The 26269-nt window shown below is 54.9% G+C and overlaps 1 protein-coding gene across 1 annotated transcript in view; it reads left to right on the top strand.

Moving 5' to 3' along the window:
- Positions 1 to 2: 2 nt before the first annotated feature.
- Positions 3 to 26269, top strand: part of HS3ST6 (heparan sulfate-glucosamine 3-sulfotransferase 6) — a gene marked incomplete at its 5' end in the record, with an annotated part of 29809 nt that continues 3542 nt past the window's right edge. The window contains one exon of the mRNA XM_042037591.1: positions 3 to 220. Coding sequence (XP_041893525.1) covers positions 3 to 220 — 218 coding nt within the window. The remainder of the gene's footprint in view (positions 221 to 26269) is intronic.

Genomic DNA, 26269 nt, shown 5'->3' with positions numbered 1-26269 from the left:
CCCCCCGGCCGCCGCCCGCCGCGCTGCCCGCGGGGCCGGGGGCGGCGGGGGGCGCGGGGGGCGGCAGCCGCCGCTTCCCCCAGGCCATCATCGTGGGCGTGAAGAAGGGCGGGACGCGGGCGCTGCTCGAGTTCCTGCGGGCGCACCCCGGGGTGCGGGCGGTGGGCGCTGAACCCCACTTCTTCGACAGGTGCTACGAGAAGGGGCTGCGCTGGTACAGGTAAGGGGGCGGCGGCGGCGGCGGGGTCGGGGTCGGTAATTAGCGCAGAGCTGCGTTAATTGCCTCCCGGGCCGGGATGCGGCGGCTCTGCAACAGGCGGGTGAGGGCGCGCCGGGTCCCGGGAGAGAAAAGGGGTCCGAGGGAAAGGGAGGAGGGGGAGAGTGCAGGTCCCGGGTGGGACGAGAGGGGGGCGGCAGCTCCGACCCTCGTCTGGCCTGGGGAAGGGGCTGGCGGCTGCTTTTGCGGGGCTGCTGCTGTAGTCGGGAGCGCTGCGACAGTGAAAAGCGGTCTCAGTGTCCCCCTTGTCCCCGTGTCGCCGTTTTCCTCCCTGTCCCCGCGTCTCCCATCCCGCATCCCACCCCGTCAGGGATGAAACCGGTAGCAAAAATGTGCTCGTTTAACTCCCCAGACTTTGCGATTTTAACCTTTAGCACTTTATCCTCAGCCGTCACCCCGTTTCCCCAGCGGGTTCCTTTAGGAATTGTTTTATTCACGTGGTTTATAAAAATAAAGGGAGCGAGGACCTCGGGCTTGATCCTGGCTGTGCTTGGAATAGGGAGCGAGCGAGGGGTGAATCAGTGGGATCCTTGGTGGGTTTGTGGAGAAGGGCAGAGCTGGAGTGATCCAAGGAAGTTTGTTTTTTGAGGGTTTCGATGGAATTGAACTCTTCAGGCGATAAAGCATTCGGAAGAGCAGCTACTGTGCATGTGGAGTGTATTAAACTCCCGTCTCCTGGCCAGCTCCGGAGCGGCCGGGCCAAGCGGAGTCGGGAGCGATAAGTCCCTTGAAGCCGGGGATGGAATCTGCTCCGTTATTTTGAAGGGAATCCAAATGTGTCGATGTATAAAAGCGCCGTGGTGTTCTCGGGGAAACATCTGAAAATAATAAAAGGAGTAGCTCTCCCTGTCCTTCCTGCCTCTCCATCCCCTTCTCCCCGAGCCCCGCGGGAATACCGGATTTCTTACATGCCCTCAATGTTTCGGGGGAGGTTGCAGCTTCCCAATCCTCGCCAAAGTAACAACCTGTGAAAAATCAGCGTGTTTAATGGAAAGAGTAATTTTAGTGGTAATTTTACCCGCAGAGTTTCAGCTCTCTGAGCCCACATCTGGGCTGTAAAGTTATGACTTAACACACCTTCAAAACCCAGTAAGCAGCGGCGCTTATTTTTATGGCTGCATTAATATCCCCGTGATTTATGAGCTCATTCCTCAGCTCCGTTTGGGTCCGCGCTGCTCGAGGAACAATAATGATGATCACTAATCTTTTTGGGGTGAGGACTGCGAGATGGCTCTCACTTGGCAGAATGGGAGTTTAATGACTGCGAGCACATAATTAAAGCCGGGAAGATCGAACGCTTTCATATCGCTCGGCGGAGCCCAGCGAGGCGCTCGCAGGACGGACCGCAGAGAGAAGGAGAAATAAATCTTAGTTTGGATGGCTCTGTTGCGAGTTTTTAGTGCTGTAAGTGCTTGCAGGGAGCCTGGCCTGGCACCAGTTTCGAGACGATCCCGCATATGGTTGTGGTAAATTTGGAGAAATGGAGCGGGGAAGGTGTTCGGCGTGGGGAAGCGGCCGCTGGGCTGGGGAGAAGCTGCATCCTTTGGGGCGAGGCAGAAATCAGGAGATGTTTTGCTTTAACTCTGCGTAGAGTAAGTGTGGTTTTAATCACACACACACACAACTATTTCCCTTCGCTTCCTCTCCTCTCTGCCTCTTGTTTTGTCTTCTCACAAGACCTTGCAGTACCGAGGGATTTTATCCCCGGGAAAGCCAGACAGAGCTAAATGTTTAAAGCTGGGATGTGCTGGAGGGGAGGGAAAGAGAAATTGGACAGAAATTGGACAGAAATTCAGGTTTTTCCAATGGATATCTCAAAAGTGGTGTAAACATTTTTAAAATATTTGAACTTGCTAGGAAACCAAAATTACACCAACCGCTTCTCACGCCAAGATATTTGGCCCGAAGGCACCTGTAGGTTGTTGCTTGTCTTGAGTAAATGTGGAAAAAAAAATTCTCTTGGAAATATCACTCCAGAATTATTTCATTCCTTTTTAGTAGCTCAGTCCCACAGTGATTTCCCTGCTCTGGCAAGAGCATCTCCTCATGGGTGATGAGTAGTTTGTTATAAGTTACTGACTGAAATAATCCATTCTTACTGGATTGTTTTATTTAATTTAAATTTGAAATAGCCCAAAGCTCCTATTTTTTGGAGTAGTAGTGAAAAGAAAATGTTCTGCAAAAGCATCTCCTACAGAATTCCTTGAGTTACTACAGCTTTAGCTAATTCTAAGAAGATTAAACACCTTTTCTAGGCTGCAGCATAAATGACTTAATGGCTAATCCAAGCATGATGGGATGTTTTCTCTTCAAGAAAAACATGATTTTAATTTTTTTGGCATTCAGTGCTGCTTGAAGAAAACTTAAGTAAAAAGAAGAGGCAATGCTGGTGCCAGTTTGGGGTGTGGGGAGGCCTCTTTGGGAGCCTGGGACTGTCTGTGTCTGTTTTGTGGGAATGTAGGTGAGGACAAATGTTAAAAACTGAATTGGATCCGAGACATTTGGGGTGATATTCAGAAATCCATTGCAAAACTTGGAGCAGCTGTGATGCTGTGGGTGCCTGTGGGGATTGAGGAAAACAACATTTGTGGGCCGAGTCGCTGTGGGGTGAAGGGGTTCAAGGGCTGGAACCCCCTCGGTGTGAGGGGAGCAGGTTTGGGCTCACAAGTGACATTTAGGACATTTTCACACCTTGTATGGTGGGGCTGGGGCTCTGCAGTGTCACTGCTCTGCTCCACTGGGGACAGTTTGGGGGCGTAGCAGACTCTTTGCATGGGATTGTTCCCTTTTCGGATGCCAGAGCTGGTTTGGTTCCCACGCAGACGTTCCGGCCGTGCCGTCTGCCTCACACTGGAGTTTGGCACAGTCTCGGGGATTCTGGAGCTGTGGGGAATGGGGCTGGAGAAATGGGGGCACAGCAGCTTTGGGGAGCACGGCAGTGCTGGGAGAGGGGCCTGGTTTGTATGAAATGGAGTTTGAGGGAATTCAGCTTTGAGGGAATTCATGTGGAGAGCTCTGAGCCTGGCGCAGCTCATCTGAAGAAGAGTCTCCTCATCCCCATCTGCCAAAACTTTGTGGCAACATCAGCTCAGTGTGACGCTTTTCCTCTGTTTCCTGTTTCCTTGCGTGATCTGTGATCCCAGTCCCTCTTTTCCATCTTGTGTTCCTGCTTTTTCCAAGAGCCAAAGGAACACTTAGGCAGGAATGGTGGTGGGCCAAGACTCCCTCGACCCCGCGTGTCTGTTGGGATTGCGCTCTGGAAGCTGCACACCCTGGATTTGGAGGAACTGTAAAGAATTCCCTAATTTCTTACAGTTTGGACCAGAAGTACTAAAAAGTACTATGGGATGTCTAGTGAGTGGCCAAGCTGGAGCCCTGCAGCCGGAGGGACACGAGGAGCTGGAATCCCCCCCCCGAGCATCCTCTGGCCCTGCAGAGCCTTCCCAGAGCTCCGAGACTCTCGGAGGCCAAATTTAACTTTTCATAGTCATTTTCCCATCCCATCCAATGCAGAACATGAAAGTTGGCATGACAGGGGGAGGAACTTTCTGTGGGGTTCCTCATCCCTCTGTGCTTCTGCTGGGGTGTCCCAGCTCGGGAGCATCTCTGGGAAGGTGGACGGGGAGCAGAGAGTCGCTCCCTGGGACGTGGGTTTTCCCCCCTCCCCTTCCCCAACCCCATTCATAGGAGCTAATAACACTCTTGAAAGGCATCCAGGATTTCTTGAGCCAGACTTTGTTATCTCGGAACCTCGCAACCCCGACGCCTTTGAGCGACAGGGGAAGGACGCGGCTCCGGCGCTGCTCTTTTGACTTTTGCCGGGAGTGTTATTGGCAGTTGAAAAGTAGAGCTAAGTAGGTGCCTTGAGGGGTTTTTGTGTGAGTTGTGATTGTACAGACAGATCAAGACACTCTATAGCGCGAGCTGCTGAACAAAACCAGCTCCTCTGGAGCCACCAGGCTGCGTTTTGGCACCGCTCTTGTGTCCCCTTCCAGGGCGAGCTTCTCACAGGCGCGCTTGAGAAGCGCATAGGTGGGAAAAGACAAAGGAATCTGGCCGGAGTCAGATGGCGATGCACGGAGACCTGCTCCGGGACATTATCTTTATTCATTGGCACCGCTAATCTCTCCTCCTGATGGACTCGGTTTCAGCGCTCTGGTTGCTCAGAGCGGCCCTTGTTTTCCCGGGGCATTTGCAGACACTCAGCCCTGCCGCTTCTCGCCTTTATTACTTTGCAATCTCGCCTCTTTTTTCACTTCCATTCACGAGTGAGACCTTTCTGTCTCAGCTTCCCGGATCCCCCGTGTTTGGGAAATGAAACCTCAAGTACAAAGAAAACATGCGGGAAACCTGAGAGAAAGCTGATTTTAACTAAGAATAAAATACATTAAAGCTTTCACTTAGGGCGTAGTGTTTTGGATCGGCTTTTATGCAGTGTTTTAGCCCCAGCCGTACACTTAGGACCAGGCTTAAGCGCTGGGTGCCCCCGTGGCAGCCGGGTGGGTCTCCCTGATGATATGCCCCTGTTTTCTGCTCCCTAACACACATCGAGCGCTGCCCGGGCTTGGGAAGCAATCCATAATACGTGCAAAGTTTGGGTTTCTGCAAACTGCTTTCACGTGGGATTAAAAATAGCTTTTACTGCCACGATGAGGAATTAACATTTGAAACCATTTAAAGGGCTCCCAGACAGGGATCGCTGCGGGCCGGGAGAGAGAGGGGCTGTGCCTGTCCTGTTTTGGGGGGTCAGTGATGGGGTGAGGAGCACAACTCAACCCTCCTGCCCCCCACTTTCACGCTGTTATTTCCTTATTTCCGGCTTTTCTTCCCAATCCCATGAAATGCTTCTTGCTGATCCAAGCAGGTTTGGGAGCCCCAATTTGAGCCTGGCTCAGCCTCCAGGCAAAATGAAGTCGGGTTGTTCCTTGTGCTGTTGCTCATATAGTGTCAGGCTCGAGTGATTGGAGCTGCGTGTTAATGTCGGCCGGGATTTTGGGGATAAAAGCTGCGATTTGCAGGGTGGAAGGAGCTGTGCTCTTCCCGTCTGAGGAATGCTTTCCCTGTCTCTGTCTCTGTTAAATAAATGAGGGGATTACACCCGGGCTGGGCACGGGTTGTGCAGGAGTAACCTGAGTTCCTGAAGGATTTCAGATCTGCCAGTGCTGCTATCCCAGACTGCTTAAATACACCCAGAAATCACGGGGCTGGTTAGAAAAATTAATATGATGGGAATGAATACCTTTGGAAAAGGCTTCTTCATTCCTGTCCTTTCTCTTGTGCTCTCTGTTGTAACCTCAGGGGCTAGAAATTGAAATACTGAAATGTGGGGGTGTTTTAATCCATGTAACTCCAGAGAAGTTTTGAAAATATGTCAAATACTGCCAAAAAAATTCGCAAAGAGCCAGGAAAGCCACAAGGCTTCTGTTAGGGGAACTATTGAAAGCTTGGAGAAATAATCATTGCAGTGTAAAGGAAAGTTTAGGAGTTTCTCCTTAAAGGTATTATGCGGGGTTTTTCTCCTCGATTATTTTTAGATCGTGACAGAAGGTGGAAAAGGCCGGTGGATTTAGAGGGCGCTTTCATGCAAGGAGAGACAATTACTTAAGAGAGTTCAAAGCTTATTTATAAAACAGTAATTACCTTCCCCTGGGATGGAGATGGGCAGCTCCGGCGGCGGGGAGGGAGTTACAGCACTTAATTGGCAAAGATGCTTAAAAGCTTCCTCCTGACCTTTTCAAAAACTTTCTGCTGCAACAGGCTCGGGCAGAGATTGAAAACCTGCCCAAGGAAAGGCCAGGTTTAATACCAAGACTTAGCTCTAAATGGCTTTTCAAAGGGCTGTGGAAATCCTCCTGCTTAGGGAGCTGGGAGTGTCGGAGGGAGGGATGGAGGGATGCTCCATGTCTGCAGGACAGGGCTCCAGCAGCAGGGTAGGACCTGAGCCTGGCAGCTCCCTCCCCACATCCCAGCTCTTGGGATGGCCAAAATATTAGAGTGAGGAGCACAGGGGTGTTCTGAGAGGCTTCTGTGGACTTGTTTGGGAGCCTGGTCTGGGGGGTGGAGGCAGCCAAGGCTGGTCTGTGCTGGGCACATCAGGGCAGTGGTTTGAGCCTTTCATTGTGAGAGGATGCACAGGCTCTGGGAATTCATGGAACGATCTGTGTTGGAAGTGACCTCAAAGATTCATTCCACCCCTGCCATGGGCAGGGACACCTTCCACTATCCCAGGTTGCTCCAAGCCCTGTCCAACCTGGCCTTGGACACTGCCAGGGATGCAGGGGCAGCCCCAGCTTCTCTGGGCACCTGTGCCAGGACCTCCCCAAATTCACCCCATGTGAAGCACAGCCCCAACCCCCCAATCACACCATGACGAACACGTGGTGGTTGCAGCCCTGAGCATTCTCCGAACACGTGGTGGTTGCAGCCCTGAGCATTCTCCGTGGCAGGGCTGAGGGCTCAGCTCAGCTGTGCTGGTGAGATTTTACACACTCACCTTTCATGGTGATTGTCCTGGGTGGAAAATTCACAGCGGCTCCTTGGATTTCACCTCCTTTTCCTTCTGCTCAGAGACAGCTCGGAGATCACAGGAATCTTCAAAATTATTCATGCATCCCTTAAGTGAGTCACTCTCGAGCTGAAGACTCGTTTGAAATGCAAAGGTGGATGTGGCAGGCAGGGCACTGGGACAGTGACCAGGGCACAGAGGCAGCTGTGCCCCCTGAGTGGGATCCTGCAGGTCACCCCAGGGCTCGGGGGTCAGTATCCAGATCCGTGTGATTTCAGGGCTTGTGGAGAGCGGGGATGAGCCAGGGTTTGCATGGCTGAGATGGTCCAGGGCCATGGACCAAAAAGAGCAACCCTGTCCCGCCACGTGCTGCTGGTGACATGGATGGCCCTGACCTGGAGCACCAGCAGTGCTGGTCCCAGACTGAAATATGGGGGGGAATGGCTTCAATTCAGAAAACATTCACTATCTGGGCTGTTAAAGTAGCAGCATGGAATGTTTTAGGCAGCCTGGGAAAACAGCAGCACTTTGGGACTGGAATGAGCTGCTGGGCTCCTCCTGGGAGGGATTTAGGTGTGCTCCATCAAGGAAACCCCACAACAGGCAGGGCCACGAGGGGAATAAACTCCTCTCTCCCAGTCAGCAGTTCCACAGTGAGGGGGTGGTAGGAGCATCCCAAGCCACCGGGGCTGCTCTGCATCTTAACACACAAAATTGATCAGGAGCAGGAGAGAATTACATTAATATAGTCACTTGTCACTGAGGTCTTATTAGGAATCTCCACTCATTAATGTGGAGAGAATAAGGATGTGACCTTGTTAACGTCCTTGGGCAGGGAAAGGCTGACTGACCGCTTTGCTATTGATTTATCACTTAGCCCCTGAACTGTGTGTGCGTGGCCATGGCCCTGGGCACACCTGGACCTGGGCACACCTGAAGGGCTTTCTGTAGCTGGAATGAAGAATCGGCATCTCCTCCCCTGCCCTGTCCACACATTCAGGCTGATTCAGCTGGGAATTTGCAGCCGTGTTGTGCAAATAATAAATAAATAAATAAAAGGACGAGCCGGTGATTGATGGGAAGGGCCAAGGAAAGTGACAGATCCCGTCCCCAGAGGCCACATCCCGGCGCTGCTCTGTGGGGGCTGCTGGGGCCTCCTGCCTTGTGCAACTTCCCAGCTGCTCCAGAGCCGCGGCATCCCAAACCCCAGGGCTGGTGGGAGCTGCTCCCGGCGCCCCTCTGCTCCCCACGGCAGCCCCCAACCCAGGGCAGGAGGGACCCGCTGGGGGTGCAGGAGGACTCGGCTCAGGTCTGGGTTCAGTTTTGGGCTCTTCATGGCAGGAAGGACATGGAGTGTCCAGGGAAGGGAACGGGACTGGGGAAGGGACTGGAGCACCAGGAGTGGCTGAGGGAGCTGGGAAAGGGGCTCAGCCTGGAGAAAAGGAGGCTCAGGGGGGACCTTGTGGCTCTGCACAACTCCCTGACAGGAGAGGGCAGCCGGGGGGTTCGGGCTCTGCTCCCAGGGAACAGGGACAGGAGGAGAGGGAACGGCCTCAGGCTGTGCCAGGGGAGGTTCAGGTTGGATACTGGGAGAATTTCTTCCCCGAAAGGATTGTCCAGCCTTGGCACAGCTGCCCAGGGCAGTGGGGAATTCACCATCCCTGGAAGGATTGCAAAGCTGTGTGGATGTAGCACTTGGGGACATGGGTTGTTGGACTGGATGATTTTAGAGGGCTTTTCCAACCATGATTCCACAATTGCATAATTCCTTCGGTGGGTGAAATCAAGCCCCCATCAGGGCAGGATCTCAAAATGCTTCCATCTCCACAGCCCTACATCAGATTGTTTAATTTTATTTTGTTTTATTTCACCCTCTCTGGATGCTCCTGTCAGTGCTGATCGTGCCCAAATGTTTTCCCTGTCTCCACCTGCCAGCTCCCCCATCCTGCTGTCCCCATCCCGCCTGTGCCGCCGAGCTCCCCGGTAATTCCAAGTGACAACCCCCCCGCCTCCACGGACACCCTACCAGGGAGGAAATGTCGATAAAGTGGAAGCGAAAGAAATCCTCCAATTACCGGCAGTGCGGAGGGGCTCGATAAGTGCCATTGATCAGGTGCTTGTCAGCACGATCGCTCATCGCTGCTGCTGTCAATACCTGGAGCTGGGGAGGGGGGACACTGATGTCCCTGCGGTCCCCGGCGTGCCGGAGCCTCTCCAGGGCTGCCGCTGGCTCCTCCCAGCCCCTCGGAGCTGCCCAGCCGCTCCATCCCCGGGAGCGCCAGCCCGGCGGGACGCGCAGCCGGAGGGACGGGGGGTTTATTCTTCCCCAAGAGCCATCGGCCGCTTCCTCTGGCGCTTTTCTGGTTCCCAAAGTCATCTTCCGAAGCCACACAAGCCTGAGAAAAATTTCGAGGGGCCGCTGCCAAGTACTTTCAGCTGAGAATTTAGGTTTTGTTGAGGGAAGGCATCATTTGTCTGCATGAAAAGCCGGTTTTGGGGGGAGGGACGGGCGGAACGTCCCCCCGCGGTGTCGGAGCCCCGAGCGTGACAACCTGCATCCGCTCCCCGCCACCCGCGCGGGCCGGGCCGCCGCCTCGCCTCTCCTGCACAAAGGAGCCGTCGGGCAGGGCTGGGCTGCTGCCAGCAGGACAAGGGACAGAGGCGTCCCCAAGGGCCGATCCTGCTCCGTGTGCTGCCGCTGGAGCGGCATCCGGGTGGGACACGAGGGGCTGGGAGCATCCCAGCGCCCTGATCCATGGAAGGAACCCTGTGCAGGACTGGGATTTAACCTGCTGTGATCTGGCACTGTCCTGCCCTGACCTTCCCTGTTTTCCTGGAATCCTGGCTGCCTCTGGCTGGCGCCTATGGCTGAACTGATGCTTTGGTGTTTATTTGGAGCTGGTGTGAACGGGGAGGTTTGCAGGGAGGACGGACAGGCTCTGTGTCCGCTGGAGCTCAGAGCTCGTTTTGGGTGGCGTGGGATGGATGGAAGCACGGTGGGCTCCGCCTCTGTCTCAGTTCTACCCTGGTGTCACCCCTGGCAGATGGCTCCAGGTCACTCGTGTCCCCCAGGGCTGTGGTTGTGTCTCTCCAGGCATTTGTGTCACATCCCTCGCTTCTTCCCAGTCAGTGATGAAGGTGTCCCCAGCCCCCCCAGATCCCTGGGCTGGTTTAGGGAGCCACCAGGGACAATGACCCCAACCTCTCCCGGCCCCTGGGCTGTGATGGCAGAGGGGACATTGCCTGTGCTGAGCTCGGAGCTCACAGAGTCACAGAATATCGCAAGTTGGGAGGGATCCATTGATCCAGCTCATCCCTCGTGATGAGTCCAGCCCAGAGGTGAGCAGAGGTGGCCTCAGAGCCCCCAGCCCCAGGCAGGGAATAGGGCTGGGAGCCTGGTGTGGCCCCAGCAGGTCACCCTCGTTAGCCTGAGTGTGACATGCCAGTTAATTACCCGCTGTGTCATCAGAAGGGATGTGTGGGGCCGGTGTCTCTCAGCCACTGTGTCCTCACTCCGTTTGATCCCTGTCTTGTTACAAGGCAGATAATGAGGGACAGCCTTGCTCAGTTCTGATCTTGGTGTGAATATTAAAAATTCATATTTCCCTGCTTTGAGGAGTATCAGGAAGCGTGTGAGGGTGTCCTGCAACCACGGGGCTGAGCAGGGATCACACCCAGGCCTCTGTCATGTTAAAGGCTCATAAACCTGGAATTACTGAAAAGGAACTGTGAAGGGGAGATTTCTTTCAGCATTAATCACTCTGGTGGTGCAAGACCTTTTCTAAACATTTTTTTTCTAGGAAAAATGTCTTTAAATAAAGGCTTAAAGGCTTAGTGACCATCTAACTCCAGCTGTGTCCAGCTGTGTGAGCCTCATGTCAGCGTCACAGCCCAACAAGCTGCTGGAAGTGTCAACGCACACCTGGTTGTTTGGGGTTTCTGGTTTCATGACACCAAGGGCTGATGACTTCCACCCTCATCTGTGTGTGTGTGATGTACCGAGCTCTGACCCCAAAACAGCCCCCAAACCCCCACTTCTGCTGGGTGAGGTTGGAGCTGAGTTGATGGATACAGAGCAGGGGTGAGCAGTGCTCTTTGGAAAGAAATCAGGCTGTGAGACCCCCTGAGCTCAGCTGGGAAGCTCTTGGGGACAGATCCTGCTCTTTGCATGCAGCTGAACGTAAATTAAAGCACGACCCGGGTGGAGGATGGGGTGGGAACTCTTCTGATTTTATTAGGAATCCCCAGAGATTCGATGATTTTGGAGTCATGGAGCCTTGGCACAGGGAGAGCTTCAGTTCTTGCTTGAAGCCAGCATGTCCTGAAGGCAAGAAAACAGTCCCAGGAGCCAGGAGAACCATGGCCCATGTGAACGTGCACAGCTGTGTTTGAACAGAATCCCAGTTTGAACTGGAATTGGGCTGGAGGTGGTTCATGTTCTTCTCACCTGCAGCAAAACCTCAGTGGCAGAGGTTATGAAACCACTTGGAGATGTAAACATCTCCCAAACCATCTCCCAGGCCATAAAAGCCTCCAAACCATGCCGGCAGCCTGGTGAAGGATGGTGGCTCCACGTGGTTTGAGGATCTCAGCAGATCAGATGAAAGCAGCTGGGAGCAGCAGGACGTGGAAGGTGCTGGAGCAGCGGCTGGGGGTGCCCCCACATCCAGGCAGGTTTGTCCTGTGCCAGCAGGGTCACCTCATCCCAGGATGATCAGAATGAGACTCCACATGTGCTGTCAGCTCCCCCAGTCACCGTGCAGGACGGAGAAGAACAACTTAAAAGAACAAGGAAAACTGTTGCCACTTCAAAACTCGGCTCGGAATTGATGCCAGGCCTCCAACAGACTGATGCTCCTTTCTTCTCCCGTTAATTAATTCCTTTGCCTCCAGTGAATTTCCATCTTTTATTTGTGCAGCAATCAAAGGCTGCGAGCAGCAAGGCTCACATTAGGAACAGACCCATCCAACCTTTTTTTAATCTTCCTGTATCAGTTCCTCGCCCTCTCCTCGTGCTGCCACGCTGCAGCTGAAGCACAGATGCCAGGAGATGACTTTGCTGGAGGAGAGAATGGGCACGCGGCCCCCCAGAGTTTGCTCCCAGCAGGGCTCCTTCGCTGCAGAGAGGAGGAAGAATCTGGCTGAGTTTTGCTCAGAGACACAAATGGGCAATTACTGGGTCACCTGAGAAGTGCCTGGTGATTTACGGTGTTATTAAAAGGTGATGGTAAAAGTAGAGAAGATTTGTAGCATCTGCATGGAAACCCCATCCCTGACCCTCACACCCCAGATACCAACAGATTAAATATCCAAGGAGGCCTTGAAGCCTGGGGATGGCTTTGAGGGAGAGCCCTGCACATCTGGTAATGCTTGGCCTGACACTTAAGCCCCTGGACCGTGCGTGTAATGAAATGTAATTCCCTCCTTGCCCTGCTGTGGGCCGGGAGAGGCTCTTCCTGCAGGAAGGGCGCTCGTGGCCAGAGCCTCGTGGAAGAGGAAGGTGCAGCCAAAGTGGATGTGAAGGTGAAGATGGGCTTTGCTGGGGGCTGTGGGGAGCAGGGTCCTGCTGAGGGAAAGGAAGTCATCTCCAGTGGGGAGAGAGCCAGGGCTGGAATCTTCCTGCTTGGTGGAAGCTCAGCCTGATCCCAAAGAGCAGCTCCGAAAGAGCTTCACGGTTCGTGGGTCTGTTCCCACACCCAGCACTGGAGTGACAGCTCGGCTGCCCTTGGACAGACTGTTGGATTTCCTTCTCTTGCCCTTGGGCGTCTGTAGAGGTCCAGGTCCTGTTGGTTCAGGTGGTGGGAGCCTTTGTTGCTGGAGCAGTGCAACATTCCCATTTCTCCCTTTCCATCCTGGTACTTGCAGTTCTGGCTTCTGGTCCCCTTTGGACGTTCCGCTTGTTAGAGGGAAGAAAGCTGGAAGTGGAAGGTGGGAAGAGGGGGCTGGTGGGAGAAGGTGGTGTGAGGTCCCACACCTTGACTGGGATAGCCTGGATGTGTTATCCCGTGTGTTATCCCATGTTTAATCCCATGTTATCCCATGTGTTATCCCATGTGTTATCCCATGTGCTATCCCGTGTGTTATCCCATGTGTTATCCCATGTGCTATCCCCTGTGTTATCCCATGTGCTATCCCATGTTATCCCGTGTTTTATCCCATGTTCTATCCCATGTTACCCTGTGTGTTATTCTGTGCGTTATCCCATGTTTTATTCCATGTTATCCTGTATGTTATCCCATATGTCAGTGTCCAGCAGAGCCTGTGTGGTGTCAGGCTGGAGAGCAGTGTGGGATCTGAGGGAAAACCTCTTTTTGGAGATTCTGGTCCTCCAGGGCTTCCCAGCTGGAGGAGTTCTCCCCTCCCAGCCCTTCCTGGCAGGATTCAGTAGGATCCTCTTGGCTTCGGAGGAGTGATGCCGCTTTGCAGCAGCGGGGCTCCAACTTGGAATTACATCTCACTCTGCCTTGTTTTGGGCAAACAGGGATTTTTAGGGAGAAATCTGTGGGTGGAAGCAGCTCTGAGGGCCAGGCTCGCTTGCTGGAAGCCGAACTCGCAGCCTCTGCTTGGAGCCGAGCTGGGAATGAGCAGAGAGTGGAGGGTGCACATGTTTTCAGGGAACAGCGGAGAGCTGGCAGGGGTAGGGATAAAAGCAGCATATGTCTGACGGAGTAAGTGGAGAAATGCAGCCCAGATGGCTGCAGGGACTGAGAATGGGGAATAATTCCCAAAGTCTTTGCTCTCCAGAGCAAGATTAGGGCACTTGCAATCTCTTTCTCTCAGCTCAATTTGCCTCCTGTGGTGGCTTTGGGCAGAGCTCTTAATGCTGTTTGTGACCTCCAGGGATCTGGGAATTGTTATCCGAGGTATAAACGCTGGGCAGCATGCAGGGAGCAGGGGATGGTTTGTAAGGATGACCCCTACATCCCAGGAATTGTTTGGGTTGGAGGGACCTTAAAGCCCATCCTGTGCCCAGGAGCCCTGGGCAGGGACACCTTCCACTATCCCAGGGTGCTCCAAGCCCCACCCAACCTGGCCTTGGACACTTCCAGGAATGGGGCAGCCACAGCTTCTCTGGGAAATCCATTCCAGTCCCTCCTCACCCTCACAGGGAAGGATTTCTTCCCAACATCCCATCTGACCCAGCCTGTCCATGTGAAGCCATTCCCTGTGTCCTGTCCCTCCATCCCTTGTCCCAAGTCCCCCTCCAGCTCTCCTGGAGCCCCTTTAGGCCCTGGAAGGGGCTCTGAACTCTCCCTGGAGTGTTCCCCTCTCCAGCTGAAAATGGGCATTTGTGGTTTAGGGGAAATTTTTAAATTGTACTTTTTAGGTGATCTTTATATAAAAAAACCCCAACCAAAAGTACCTGTGAGGGGAAAGGCATGGTAGGAGCAGAAATTGCAATTCCATCGAGCTGGAAATCCTAAATAATCCAAAAGTAACCCAGGCTGCAGGTTTGGAAGTTGCTTTCTTTCCTTGTACAAGGAGAGGGAGAAGAAAATAAGCCCGTGTGTAAACCCTGTTGCGAGGAAATGAATTGCAAATAAGAAAAACAAATTCGAGTTAATTCCTCTTTTCCAAGCACGTCTCCATTCAGTGTTTTGGGAGTCAGGGGATTTAGGGATCTGGAGATAGCGTCAGTGTTTTTGGGTAACAAGTACAAACTGTAGTGGCTTTTAAGGCTTCAGAAGCTGTTTCTGATTAGGATCTTTTCTTTTGACAACTTTTTTTCTTTTCAGGAAAAAAAAAGGGAGGTGGGGGAGGAAAGGGCTTTTTGTAACACAGTTGGGTTAGAGATGAGGGAAAATCTGTTTGAAATATGCAGGGACCTGAAAGCAAATCTTGAGTGAATAATAAGTTTAACTGACCTTAAAATATCCCATTGCCATGAGGGATTTGAGAGTAATACTTCAAATGGATTTTTGATGAGGCTCTGCAGGCTGCGGGGAATTGAATATTTTTACCCAACACGTTTTCTGATCTAAATTTTCACAATCACTGGGAAAAAAACTATTTGGGAATGCCTAAAGAAGGGTTGGGGTTGTGTTGTTTTACTTTAAAGCTGCTGCTGTGCAGGGAAAAAAGCAATTTGCTGCAAGGTCACTTTTCAGAACTACTTTTATTCCCCGATACTTAAATTCAGTCCTGGAGCAGAATTCCTCCTGGCTGCCAGTGTGTCCCCATGTGGCATCCTCCGCATTCCATGGGGGGATCCAGCGGAGCATTATCCCTGTGCCCACTGGCACAGTGTGTGTGTCCTGAGCCTGGCACCAGCCTGGGGGCTCTGCTAGGGCCCTGCTGTGGTGTCACTGTCCCCGGGATTCCCGGGGTTCCTAGGATCCCTGCAGAAAGCCCTGGCTGGTGGGTGAACACCCATGGGAGAAGCCCCAAATCCCAGGACAGACCATCCCTGTGGTCGCTTCTCCCTCAAATAGAAGCCAGCAGCGCTTCCTGGGCTGTCCTGCTGCCTGTCCATCTGTGCATCCATCCATCCATCCGAGGGCCAGTTCCATCCTAAAGGACAGAGGGATGTCCCATGTCCCCAGGGGTGTGGGGCTCTGCCAAGGGCTCCATTCCTTCCCTCCATCCTGGAGCACAAAGTGCCGTGGTGTCGGTCTCTCGTCCCGAGTGACAAGGCTCAAGCTGTGCCAGGGGAGGTTTAGGTGGGATATTGGGAAAAATTGCTTCCTGGAAAGGGCTGTCCAGGCCTGGCACAGCTGCCCAGGGCAGGGGTGGGGTCACCATTCCTGGAGGGAGTTAAAATCCTGTGGATGTGGCACTTGGGGACACGGGTCAGTGCTGGCCTTGGCAGTGCTGGGGAAGGATTGGGTTGATCTTGGAGGGCTTTTCCAACCTCAGCAATTCTGTGATTCTGATTAATGCCCTGCACCAGCCCCTCTGATCCTGAGGCTTTCCTGGATCAGTCCCCTTGGGTCACCTGAGTGCAGTTCCCAACTTCCAGCCTCCCTTCCCTTTGCTGCCACCAGCCCTGGAATGGGGGGAGCAGAGCCCAGGTCCAGACCTGGGGGGACCAAGGGATAATCCCAGCAGGTGCTGTGTCCCCATCCCCAGGGATGAGGACAGGGACACTGCCAGGAGATGTCCCTTTGTGCTGGCTGCCACCAGCGGAGGGGAGGCTTTGGGAACTGCTCCTGCCAGCCCTGAACACCCCACCCTGCAGGGCTCCGGCAGCAAACAAGCTCCCAGTGTCCTCCCTGCCTTTCCCGGGCAGCCAGAGTCCCGGCGTGGCGCCGTGGCAGGAACGCCTCCTGGCCTCCCGCCGCTCCTGGAGCTCCAACAGCCCCGGATTTTCCCTCCCTTGCATTCAAAAAGGGGAAAAAAGGGAAAATTGTGGTCCTGCAGCAGCTGCTGGGGCCCTGGGCTGGGAAGATCCCTCCCCCTCACATCCCAGGGACACAGAGCTCCCAAGTGTCCTGGTTGGGCACTGCCTCAGCTCCCTGTGGAGTGGGCGATCCCACAGAAGTGTGGGATCATGGGATCATGGGATCATCGCCTTGCTCCTGGGGGGCGATGGGGCTGGCTCTGGGACCAATGAATCATGGAATCATGGAAAAGTTTGGGTTGGAAGGGACCTGAAAGCCCATCCAGTGCCACCCCTGCCCTGGGCAGGGACACCTTCCACTGTCCCAGGGTGCTCCAAGCCCCGTCCAACCTGGCCTTGGACACTTCCAGGGATCCAGGGGCAGGCACAGGGAGCTGTTGCTCTCCGTGGCTGCTGCCTGTGGATGTTTTCAGGCTGGGTGTTATCAGACACCCAAACTGTGCTGCAGTTCCCAAATCCATGGCTGTGGTATCCAGGGCTTTTCCTCACCAGCAGCTGTTCCCAAAGCTGCTGCAGCCTTGGTGTTTCCAGTCCTTTAAATCACAGAATCATGGAATCACTGAGGTTGGAAAAGCCCTCTCTGACCATCGACTCCAACCATTCCCCAGCACTGCCAAGGCCACCACCCCTGTCCCCAGGTGCCACATCCATACGGCTTTTCAATCCCTCCAGGGATGGGAACTCCACCCCTGCCCTGGACAGCCCTTTCCATGAAGGAATTTTCCTGCTGCAGCCTGTCAGGCTGGCTCCAGCCCTGCTGTGGCTCCCTGGTTCCTCCGGCTCTGCTGCCCAGGGCTGCTGGGATCGATGTTCTGTCGAGTCACACTCCCATCCATCATCCCTCTGCTCATCCATCAGCGCCAGAGCCTGAAGTGTCGAGTTAAGGATGGAGGTGCTGTGGGAGACGGGGGATGGATTCAGCCTCCTGGCTGCTGGAATTGCTGGAATTCTCGTTCACCAAACCACTCCCAGTGCTGTGCAAGTAGGGAAGTGAGTGTCCTGTTCTGGGCTCAGGGAGAGGGAGGAGCCCATGGGAACATGGATTTTCCTGATCCCAGGGTGTTTTCCTCACTGGGAAGAGCTCACGCCGTGAGGCTGGGATGAGCTGGGACACTTCCTCCTTGTTTTTCCTATGGAAAAGGCAGAGTGGGGACAAACCAGCAGAGTCCCTGGGGACTGGCGCTGCCCTGGGATGCGGGTCAGGATGTGGGATGGATATCTGATGCCCCAGACCTGGCAGAGTCTGGCCCCTGGCTCCAGGGAGGATTCTCCTGCTTGGGAACAGACTCTGCCTGGGGAACAAGGACACCCCAAAGAATCTGCCCTGGGGGGCTTTTTGGGAAGGGCATTGAGGTCTTTCCAGTTTCTCCAGAGGGGATTTGGGTGCAAAGGATGCATTTCTCTTTCCTCCACAACGCTTCCTGCACAGACACCTGGTACTGAGTGGGAACTGGGGATCCTGAAGGCCAAGTGGTGGGACTGGTGTGGACTGGACTGGTGTGGGTGGGGCTGCTGGCTCTGGGCTGTGCTGGAGTTGCCTCCCCCTGAGCTGTGGGCAGTGCTCGGGGTCCTGGCCACCACTCAGCTGCAGCTTTTCACGGAAATGTGCAAAAATTCCTATTTTTGATCCTCATCCTCCATCCAGTCCAGCTGGAATGGGCCAGTGGGATCCAGCAGGGCTGGGGAAGATGGGCAGACAGCTGGACAGACAGACAGACAGACAGAGCGTGCGATTGCTCAAGCCACACTTCCTTAGGAAACCAGGCTAAAAATACGCAAAATCCAGTTCTTTCCCACAAATAGCTCCAGTTGCCACAAACTGAAGCTTTTCCAGTGAAAAAAGTGTTTTGTAAAAGAATTCCCAGTTCCTGCTGGAGGGAGGGAGCACTGACAGGATGGATGGAACCCCCCATCTCCATCACCTGGGGCTCACCCAGAGCTCTGGGAGCTGCCCGTGGCTCGGGAAGCTGGAGAAACATCGATATCATGGAATTCCAGAGTGGTTTGGGTTGGAAAGGATCTTAAAGCTCATCCAGTGCCACCCCCTGCTGTGGGCAGGGACACCTTCCACCATCCCAGGGTGCTCCAAGCCCCATCCCACCTCTCCTGGGACATTTCTGAGCCCCCTTTTCCACAGCTGGAGGAACAGCTTTCCTTCTTTTTGCAGCAAAGTGCGTAATCCAGCCCCGGCTCCCTCCTCAGTGGGGGATTTCCTTCGCCTGGGGACCAGCTGAGCCCAGTGCGAGGGGGAGGGGGCTCCCAGCAGCATCCCCAGCATTCCCAAGTCTCGTTGTCCAGGCTTGGCTGGATTTCTGAGGCTTCTCCCTTATCTGTGGAGGCAGCAGTTGTGGGGTCCCATGTGAGGGGCTGCAGCCGGGCAGGGAAGCCCTGCACACAGCTGGCAGTGGCTGAGCAGGTTGGTGGAGACAGGAACCATTTGCCAGCCCATCCAGTACTGGGGCTCCTCTCCCAGTTCCCTTCTCCTGGCACGGAGAAGTTTGGGAATAGTGGCTCCCATCCCTGCCATGCTCCAGGCGAAGCTCCTCGCCAGGAAACGAGGCTTTTTCTGATAGTAAAAAAAAAAAAAAAAAAAAAAAAAAAGAGCTAAATTTGTTTCCCATCTTCCCCCAGGCTGGATTACAAATTTGACACAGATGGGGAATCTTTGTTGTTTCTGTGGAAAACTGGATGCATTTTCCATCCCAACAAGAGCAGCATGACAGCATCGGACCCGAGACAAACACCACAAAAACCCAGTTCTGGGTTTTGGAGGAGGGGGGACAGATGAGCTCCTCCAGCCCAGAGCCACCCTGAGCTGGGACACACGTGGGATGTGTCTGTGGAGAGCCAGAACCTGCTCCAGGGGGACACAGCAGCCAAGTGGGGAGATGGTGGCCAGGACAGGGGGTTTAGGGTAAAATTTTTCCTGTGAGCCCCCAAAGATGAGGAGGAGGAGGCTCTGAGCTGTGGCATGGAGGGGTTTGGCTGATGGATGCTGGGGAGGGGGACAAGGGGATGCTTTGTTCTCACCTGGGAGCTTTTGGGGACCCAAAAGCTCTCTCCTTTGAGATGCAGTTATGGCTCCTTGCCCTGCTCAGCCTGGAAAGGTGGCAGTGGTGAGGGCTGGGCGGTCCTGGCTCCATCCCTCTATCCTTGCAGGTGACTCTCTTGAGGGGTCAGGGGTAACTGTCACCTTCAGGGGCATTAACCTGGGGCCAAGCTGGGGCTCTGCAGAGCTGCTGCCACTTCCAGGCCATCAGGTTCCTGCCAGGCCCAGGCAGCAGCAGCCCCTCTGTCACCTGCCCGAGCTGTCAAAGGCATTACAGCAACACTGGGAAAATGGGAATGCCTGGATCCTCTGTGCCTGGGGACCCAGGCTCTGCCACTGCTGCCTCAGCACATTTCAGCCCTTCTTGCCCGTGTGCAGCTGTGACATCGCTGTCCCCATCCCCCTCCTGTCCTGCCCTGTCCCACACCTGAGTGCCTACCGGGGCCTGTGGGACATCTGCTCCCTCCCTGGGCCCCCCAGCCCCCCCGAGGGTCCTTGTGCCCAGCCAAGAGCGGGGCTGCAGATGATGCCACTCGTCTGCCAGCCTGGGCACCTGCAGGGGTTTGTCTGAACTCAGGGAATTGCCCTGAGCTGGAGCTTTCCTTCCCTCGGGCAAACCCCACAGCTCTGGCATGTCCCTGGAGCTGCTGCTGGTCACACAGAGCTGGGCTGGTCCAGCGCCATGTGGTGAGGGCACTGCTGGCTGTGTCCCCACTCCCGTGCCCCCCAGGGCACCTCCTGCTCAGACCCTGTTGCTGGGTGTCCAGCACTGCAGGGGTTTGGTGCTGGGAGGCACAGGGTGTCCCCAAACAGGGGATGCTCCTGGCAGGATGGAATGGAGGGAGGGAGAAATGAGGCAGAGTGAGGCACTGGCTGAGCTCTCCAGAGGGGTGGCGGTGAGGGGGATCCCCTTCACGGGAGGATTGAGCTGCACAGTCACCAGAGATCTCAGTGTTCCCAAATTCTTTTGTGGATCTGGCCAAGAGAGCTTAAAACTGTCCCTGGAACTGGTGCTGATGGATCCTCGCGGCTCTGCTGCCAGCCCTGGCTGCAGCTCACGAGGGAGGGCTGATTTATGTTTGCTGAGGTAGAAACGAGGCAGTTTTGGAAGCGCTTCAGAACAGCTCGTGGTTGGTTTGCAGCTGAAGTTCCAAGTTTCAAGCAGGGCTTGGTGTTTGTTCAGCAGGGCAGAGCCAGACTGGGAAAGTATTTTTGCAGAAGCTTCCACGAGATGTAGGCATGGATCAGCCCATGGAGATGGTGGGGATGTTGCTGTGAGGGCAGGGGATGGGCTCACCCCTCACATCTTTGATTTCTTAGCCTCAGATCCAACCATGATTAATTCCTTCCCAACATCTGAACCTTGGTGACTCCAGCAGGACCTGGTGGCCCTAGCACGTGGCACCCGAGCCCAGAAAACACAAAGTGCTCATTTTGGTCCATTTGAAACAGGAGAAACTGGATAAACGCCTTGAAAATGTTGGAATGAGCTATGTTAGGAATCGTGAGGCTGGGGGGATCTTTTCTATTCCCTGCAAGTTGTTGAGGAGTCCCCCCCTCATCCCCCTGGCTGTGCAGGAGGAGGGTGAGGAGCAGGACGAAGAGCTCCCTGGAGGGGACAGCCAGGGGACAGCCAGCCCTGCCCACGGTGGCCTTGGAGCGACCATCTGGAGAGCCCGGCAGCCCCTTCCCCGTGGCTCTGCGAGGGTCCGGGCTTGGCGGCGGGGCCGCCCCATACTGAGATCAAATAAACACAAATACCCTGAAATTATTCATGGCTCTGGGGACCTGTCTGATGCCTCGTCAGCAGCTGCTGATCAAATCAGGGCAGCTGTCAATTGGCCGGCGGCGGGAGGGGCTGGATCTGGCAGACATGTGTGGATTCCTCCTTCCTCCCTTCCTCCCTCTCTCCCGGGCTCCCGCTGCTCCTGCACCTGCGGCGGGGCTGGGACCAGGATGGCAGCGTGGGCAGCACGGGCAGGAATTCTGGGGGTGCCCCTCGCCTGCACCCCGGGATCGGGGCAAGGAGGGATCTCAGGGACTCATCCCCGCAGAAGGGGATGCGGGTCCTGCCACCTGTGCTGTGCCCTGGTTAATTAGCCCGGGCTAATTAGCTGAGAGCCTGTGGCTCCGGCAGCGCTGCCCGTGGGCTGGGACTGCCTGCCGCCAGTGTCCCGCGGGATGTGGCAGCGAGGGGATGGATGCACTTGGAATGGGAGTGACAGGACAAGGGGGGAATGGCTTCACAGGGGCAGGCAGGGATAGATGGGATATTGGGAATAAATCCTTCCCTGGGAGGGTGGGGAGCCCCTGGCACAGGTGCCCAGAGAAGCTGTGGCTGCTCCTGGATCCCTGGAAGTGTCCAAAGCCAGGCTGGAGGAACCTGGGATAATGGAAAGGGTCCCTTCCTTTTCCTTTTGCACAACCAAGCATCAGGAAGTGGAACAATTTCTATTTCTGCTGCCCGTGTAACTTTAAACCTGAAAACTCCAATGATTTTTGTGACCTTTTTAGGCCTTTCCTGTGCTCTCCTTTATCAAGGTGGGAAACCAGGCGGGACCAGCCCGTTGCCGTGAGGGGATTATTTAGCGAGAACTGATGAGTGTAAGTTTTTTATTTGTAATTGAAAACAAGGACTTTAGACATACTCAGAGTGGTCTCAGAGATTTTTTTTTTCCGATTTTTTTTTTTTAAAACCTTAGGATAGTCACGGTTAGTGGGATCCCCTTCCCTTCCTGGCAGCTCTAAGAGCAATTTTTCCTTATTTATTGGCACTCCAAGGATCCCAGTTACCAGGGGGATAAAATCTGTCACCAGTGTCTGTATTCCAGGTTCAGAGGAGGGTAATTTGTGTTTCCCCCTGCTCAGACAGCAGGTCAGGTCATAAAGCACCAGATCCCACGGGGAGGGGAGAGGGTGTTTAAAGGCTGCCTGTGCTGAAAGGTGCAATAATCCGCCGGATTACTTTCCGGGGGAGCTGCAGGAAAATTTACTGCCTTGGAAAGGGATTATCCCAGCGCTGCTGCCAGCGGATTTTTTCCCTTTCTTTCCTAAGAGGAAGGAAGCTTTTCATTGAATTCCTGCTGCTCGAGCCCGCTGGAGCCGCTTCCCCCAACCACCGCAGCTCTCACAGCTTGGAAGGGAAGAATTCATCCCAATCATGCAGGGTTTTATCCTGATCTCCCCTCTCAGGTGGGAGAGGGAATCTGGAGCCTGGGTTGGAATTCAGATGGAGTTCGCAGCGCCTTCACTGCACAGAAGGTGCTGAGCTGCTGGAGGGGGTCCAGAGGGATAACCAGGAGGAGGGATAACCAGGAGGAGGGATAAATCCTCTCCGGTGCAGCTCCAGCAGCATCTCCCCAAGCTCCAGCTGCAGGACCAGGCTTTGCACCAGGAGCCAGGAGGACTCCAGCCCCGAGCATCCCCTCCTGCGAGCGGGGAGCAAACCCAAGCCCTCCATCCCCCATTCTGAACAGAGAACGGAGCTGGAGCAGCTTCCCAGGCTGGAGCTCAGGGCCACTCCTGCCCCGAGTTCCCGAGACCTTCAGCAGTGCCCCCCACCCGGGGCGGGGACGATCGGGGGGGGTGGGGTGGTTTTGTTTGATTTCCTTCCCCTGGAAGGCAGGAGCGGGGGCTGGGACAGCCAAGCCCTTTAATTGTGTGCAATGAAGGCTGACAGTGCCGAGGCACAGCCTTTAAAAGGGGTACTGAACCTTTAATTCCTGAATAAATCATCTCCAGTCTGTTGCTCCTTCATCTGCAAGCTGTTTGAGCGGGATACACGGGCACTGCTGGGAAGGGTCATTTGGAGATCAGAGCCCTCGATTGACCCAGGTCACACGCAGGACACCTGCCACAGGCTGTCCCCTCGCCCCCGCGCCGGGAATCAAAGGGACACTGGGGAGCCGGCCAGGAGAGGAGATTTCTAATTGCTGCCACGCAGAGGGGCTTCATTCCAGAGGGATGGAGAGCTGCAAGTGCCCCTGGCAGCCCCGTCCTCACTGGGCACCAGCCCCAGCCCCGTGTCCCACCAAGCTGGGCACGTGCCAGCCCCCATCTCCTGAAGTGTTTTTAGGGATCCGTGGAGCTGTTCTGTTTCCCACCTGTTTTCACCCAAGCGGTGGCTTCAGCTGCTTTTTCACGCACAGTTCTTCAAACTCCATCAGGGAGGAGGAGTCTCTGGGTGCTCTCTTTGGACCCCATCAGGGAGAGACCCAGCGGTGCTGGCTGTGAGGGGTCCCTGGCAGTGTCACGGGGGAATTCAGGTGGCATTTTTTTTGGGATGACCCCATATATTGTAGCTGTTCCACAGTGAAGAAGGGTGAGGAGGGGCTGTCTCCAAACCCCATTAAGAGACCAAAGAGCCTCTTCTCCAGTGCAGGGAAGGAGCTGTGTGTGCCCTGATTAAGGCTGATTCCTGCTTTCCATAATCCCATGCATCCACCAGAGCCCTTCCGCCCTGATGACCTGGCTGGAATAACCATGCAAGTAAAACACCCTCCAAGGCCTGGAGCTGCCCGTAATTGCAGCCTCTGGCTATCCACATGGGCAGGATGGCCACAGAAATGCCATGGAAATGCTGGGTTGGGGGGTGTGCGGTCTGAGCCTTTTCCTCACCTTCCTACCAGGAAACCTGGGATACCAAGGGGTCTGGGAGACTTTATGGATGGGAAAAGCAGCAGTGTTTCCCGGCCCCGGTTCTTGTGGGGGTTAATAACTGGGTGTCGGGTGACTGCTGAAAGCAGCCGCGCCATTAGAAATGCAAATGCTGGCTCCAGCTTCTCCCCTTGCCTTCACTCCACATCTCCCAGATCTTGATGCCCCGTCAAACACAAACCCCCGCGGCTCCCGGCCCTTCCCAGAGCCCCCCCCAGACCCCAGTGCTGCCTCCCCACTGTTCTGCAGCCCCGCAGGTGGGGGAGCCCCTCGGGGGGGTTTGGGGGCTCAGACCCTCCAGGGACCAGCCGTGGCACAATCCATCGCATTTTCCTCCTCCTCTGAGCCTCTTTATCCACCTGAATCCCAGCCCAGAGACTCCGCCCCCCCGGTCTGGCGGTGGGAGAGCTCTGGGGTGCTTTGTGTGGGCTGGAGACCCCCCAGCCGTGGTCCTTAGTGGGGCGAGGGGCTGCTGGGGGGGAATTAAGAGCTTCTGGGGGGCAGGAGGAGGCCCTGGGGACGCTCCAGCTGGGAGCACGACCCGCCAAACCCCCTCGCTGTTTCATGTATCAAACTGTAATTAGGAGCAAAGGGCAGAGGGGTGCACAGGAGCATTAATAAATTATCTGCCTGGTTGTTAATTGACGTGTCTCAGTCAGCCCGTGGTGGAGCCCAGGGCTCGGCTCCCCTTCCAGGCGCATCACAGGCTTGTTACTGCCGTCATTAGCATATTCAGGGCTCCCTGCTTAAAGCCAATTAGCTCCCGGCCAGGCCTGATTGGGAAGCCGCGGCCTCATTTGCACATTTTTGAATTGGTGAAAGAATCAAAAATAATGGAGGCAGCTCGGGGATGGGGAGCGCTGGGGGGCACTGGCAGGACCTGCTGGGGAAGGAGAGGGGGAACAGCGCGGTAATTAGGAGTAAAAAGGAATACGGGCTAATTTGGTCCCGGGCGCCTTGGGGAGTTCTTCCTTCCCAGTTCATCTTGCCCAGCTCAGCCTTCCCAGCCCAGCCGTCCGTGCCCTGCGCTGATTCAGCAGATGCCCGGTGATTCCTCCGGGAAGAAGCGGCCATGGAGAGGCCTGGGATGGGGTAAGCACGGCTGCCCACCCCTTTTTGGGGGGATAGGGGTCTGCCACGTCCCCCAGCAGTGGGAGCTCCTCGGCAGGGCCGGGAGCAGGGATACGGGGCTGGGTCTGCCCCTCCCGACATCCCGTCCCCCTTCCTGCCTTCTCCCACCTCTTTCCCCAGTGAAGGTGCTGCTATTTGAGCTGCCTGGAAGGAAAAGGCCGCTATCTCCGAGTTTCCAGAGCTGGTTCCAGTTTGACAACTTGAGAGTTGCCGTGGGGCCACAAAGGCAGCCTTGTCCCGTGCTGAGATAAGCCCGAGGGACGATTCATATGCAGATCCGGGTGGTACCGTGTGTCTGCCGCCAGAGGATAAATCTGTCCCGAGCCTTGGCCCCCTCTCCCGGTTCCAAACTATTTTACATTTGCACAAAAACGGTTCTGTCACCCCCCGGGCCCCGTCCCGGCTGCCTGTCACCCTGCCCGCGGGGGGGGGGGGTGTCCCCTGGAGCCGCGGGGTGTCCCCTGCCCGGGCTGGGGCTGGGGCTGGCAGAGCTGTCACCGCGCTAAGCTGCGCTGGTTTTGTCCCCAGCGTCCCATGGCCCATCTCGGTGCCTTGAAATTTTCTTTGCCCTGCAGAAAGCTCTCAACCATGTCCCCCCTCCGGCAGAAATCCCTTCCTTTCACTCCTTTTGTCCGGGCTTTTTTGTCAGGGCTTATTTTTTAAAAATAGTGATGGAGAGGGGTTTTTATTTCCCCCCTTTTTTCTCTTTTTGGTGATAACATAAAACCTGCAAGCCCTGACCCGGTGGCACCCATCACTTCCACCTGTGGTTGATCTGGGGTTTGGGGATCCCCCATCTCGCTCCCTGCACAGGTTGGACCTGTATCCATGGGAAAGCTTCTACCTGGCATTTCAGGGGGATGAATTCTAGGCAGAGCCTGTCCTGCTCTCCTGGTTTGGGCTGGGATAGAGTTAATTTTCTTCCTGGAGCTGCCATGGGTGATAACTCAGGGATGCTTTGGGCTGGAGACTTATTTATCTCCTGAGAGTGCATCCCCTGATCTCTCAGCTCGGTGCTGGGAGGAGTTCTGCTCCAAAAATCATCAGGAATCATGAACCAATTAGCTCTGGAAAGTTATGCTGGCCCAGTTTTTGAAGTCTGCTTTGACTCCCTGCCTGCTGTGGCTGTTAATCACTATTTAATACAGCTGTCTGCATTTTTATCATCATTTTATCTGCTGTAATTTATTGTGTGTTACCTTAACTGAGGAGGCATTTTCACGTGTTGAATGTCTCCACACAGGAAACCCCAGCTCCGATGCCTCTCAAGTGCCAGTTGTTTTATTAATTAAAAATGAAAATTTATCAGCT

This window comes from Corvus kubaryi, unplaced genomic scaffold (genome assembly GCF_017639235.1).
Source record: "Corvus kubaryi isolate FWS band 111438036 unplaced genomic scaffold, C.kubaryi_AGA036_p1.0 37387, whole genome shotgun sequence".
Taxonomy (NCBI): Eukaryota; Metazoa; Chordata; class Aves; order Passeriformes; family Corvidae; genus Corvus; species Corvus kubaryi.
Note: the sequence above shows the minus strand (reverse complement) of the source record. Positions and strands in the feature narration are given on the sequence as shown.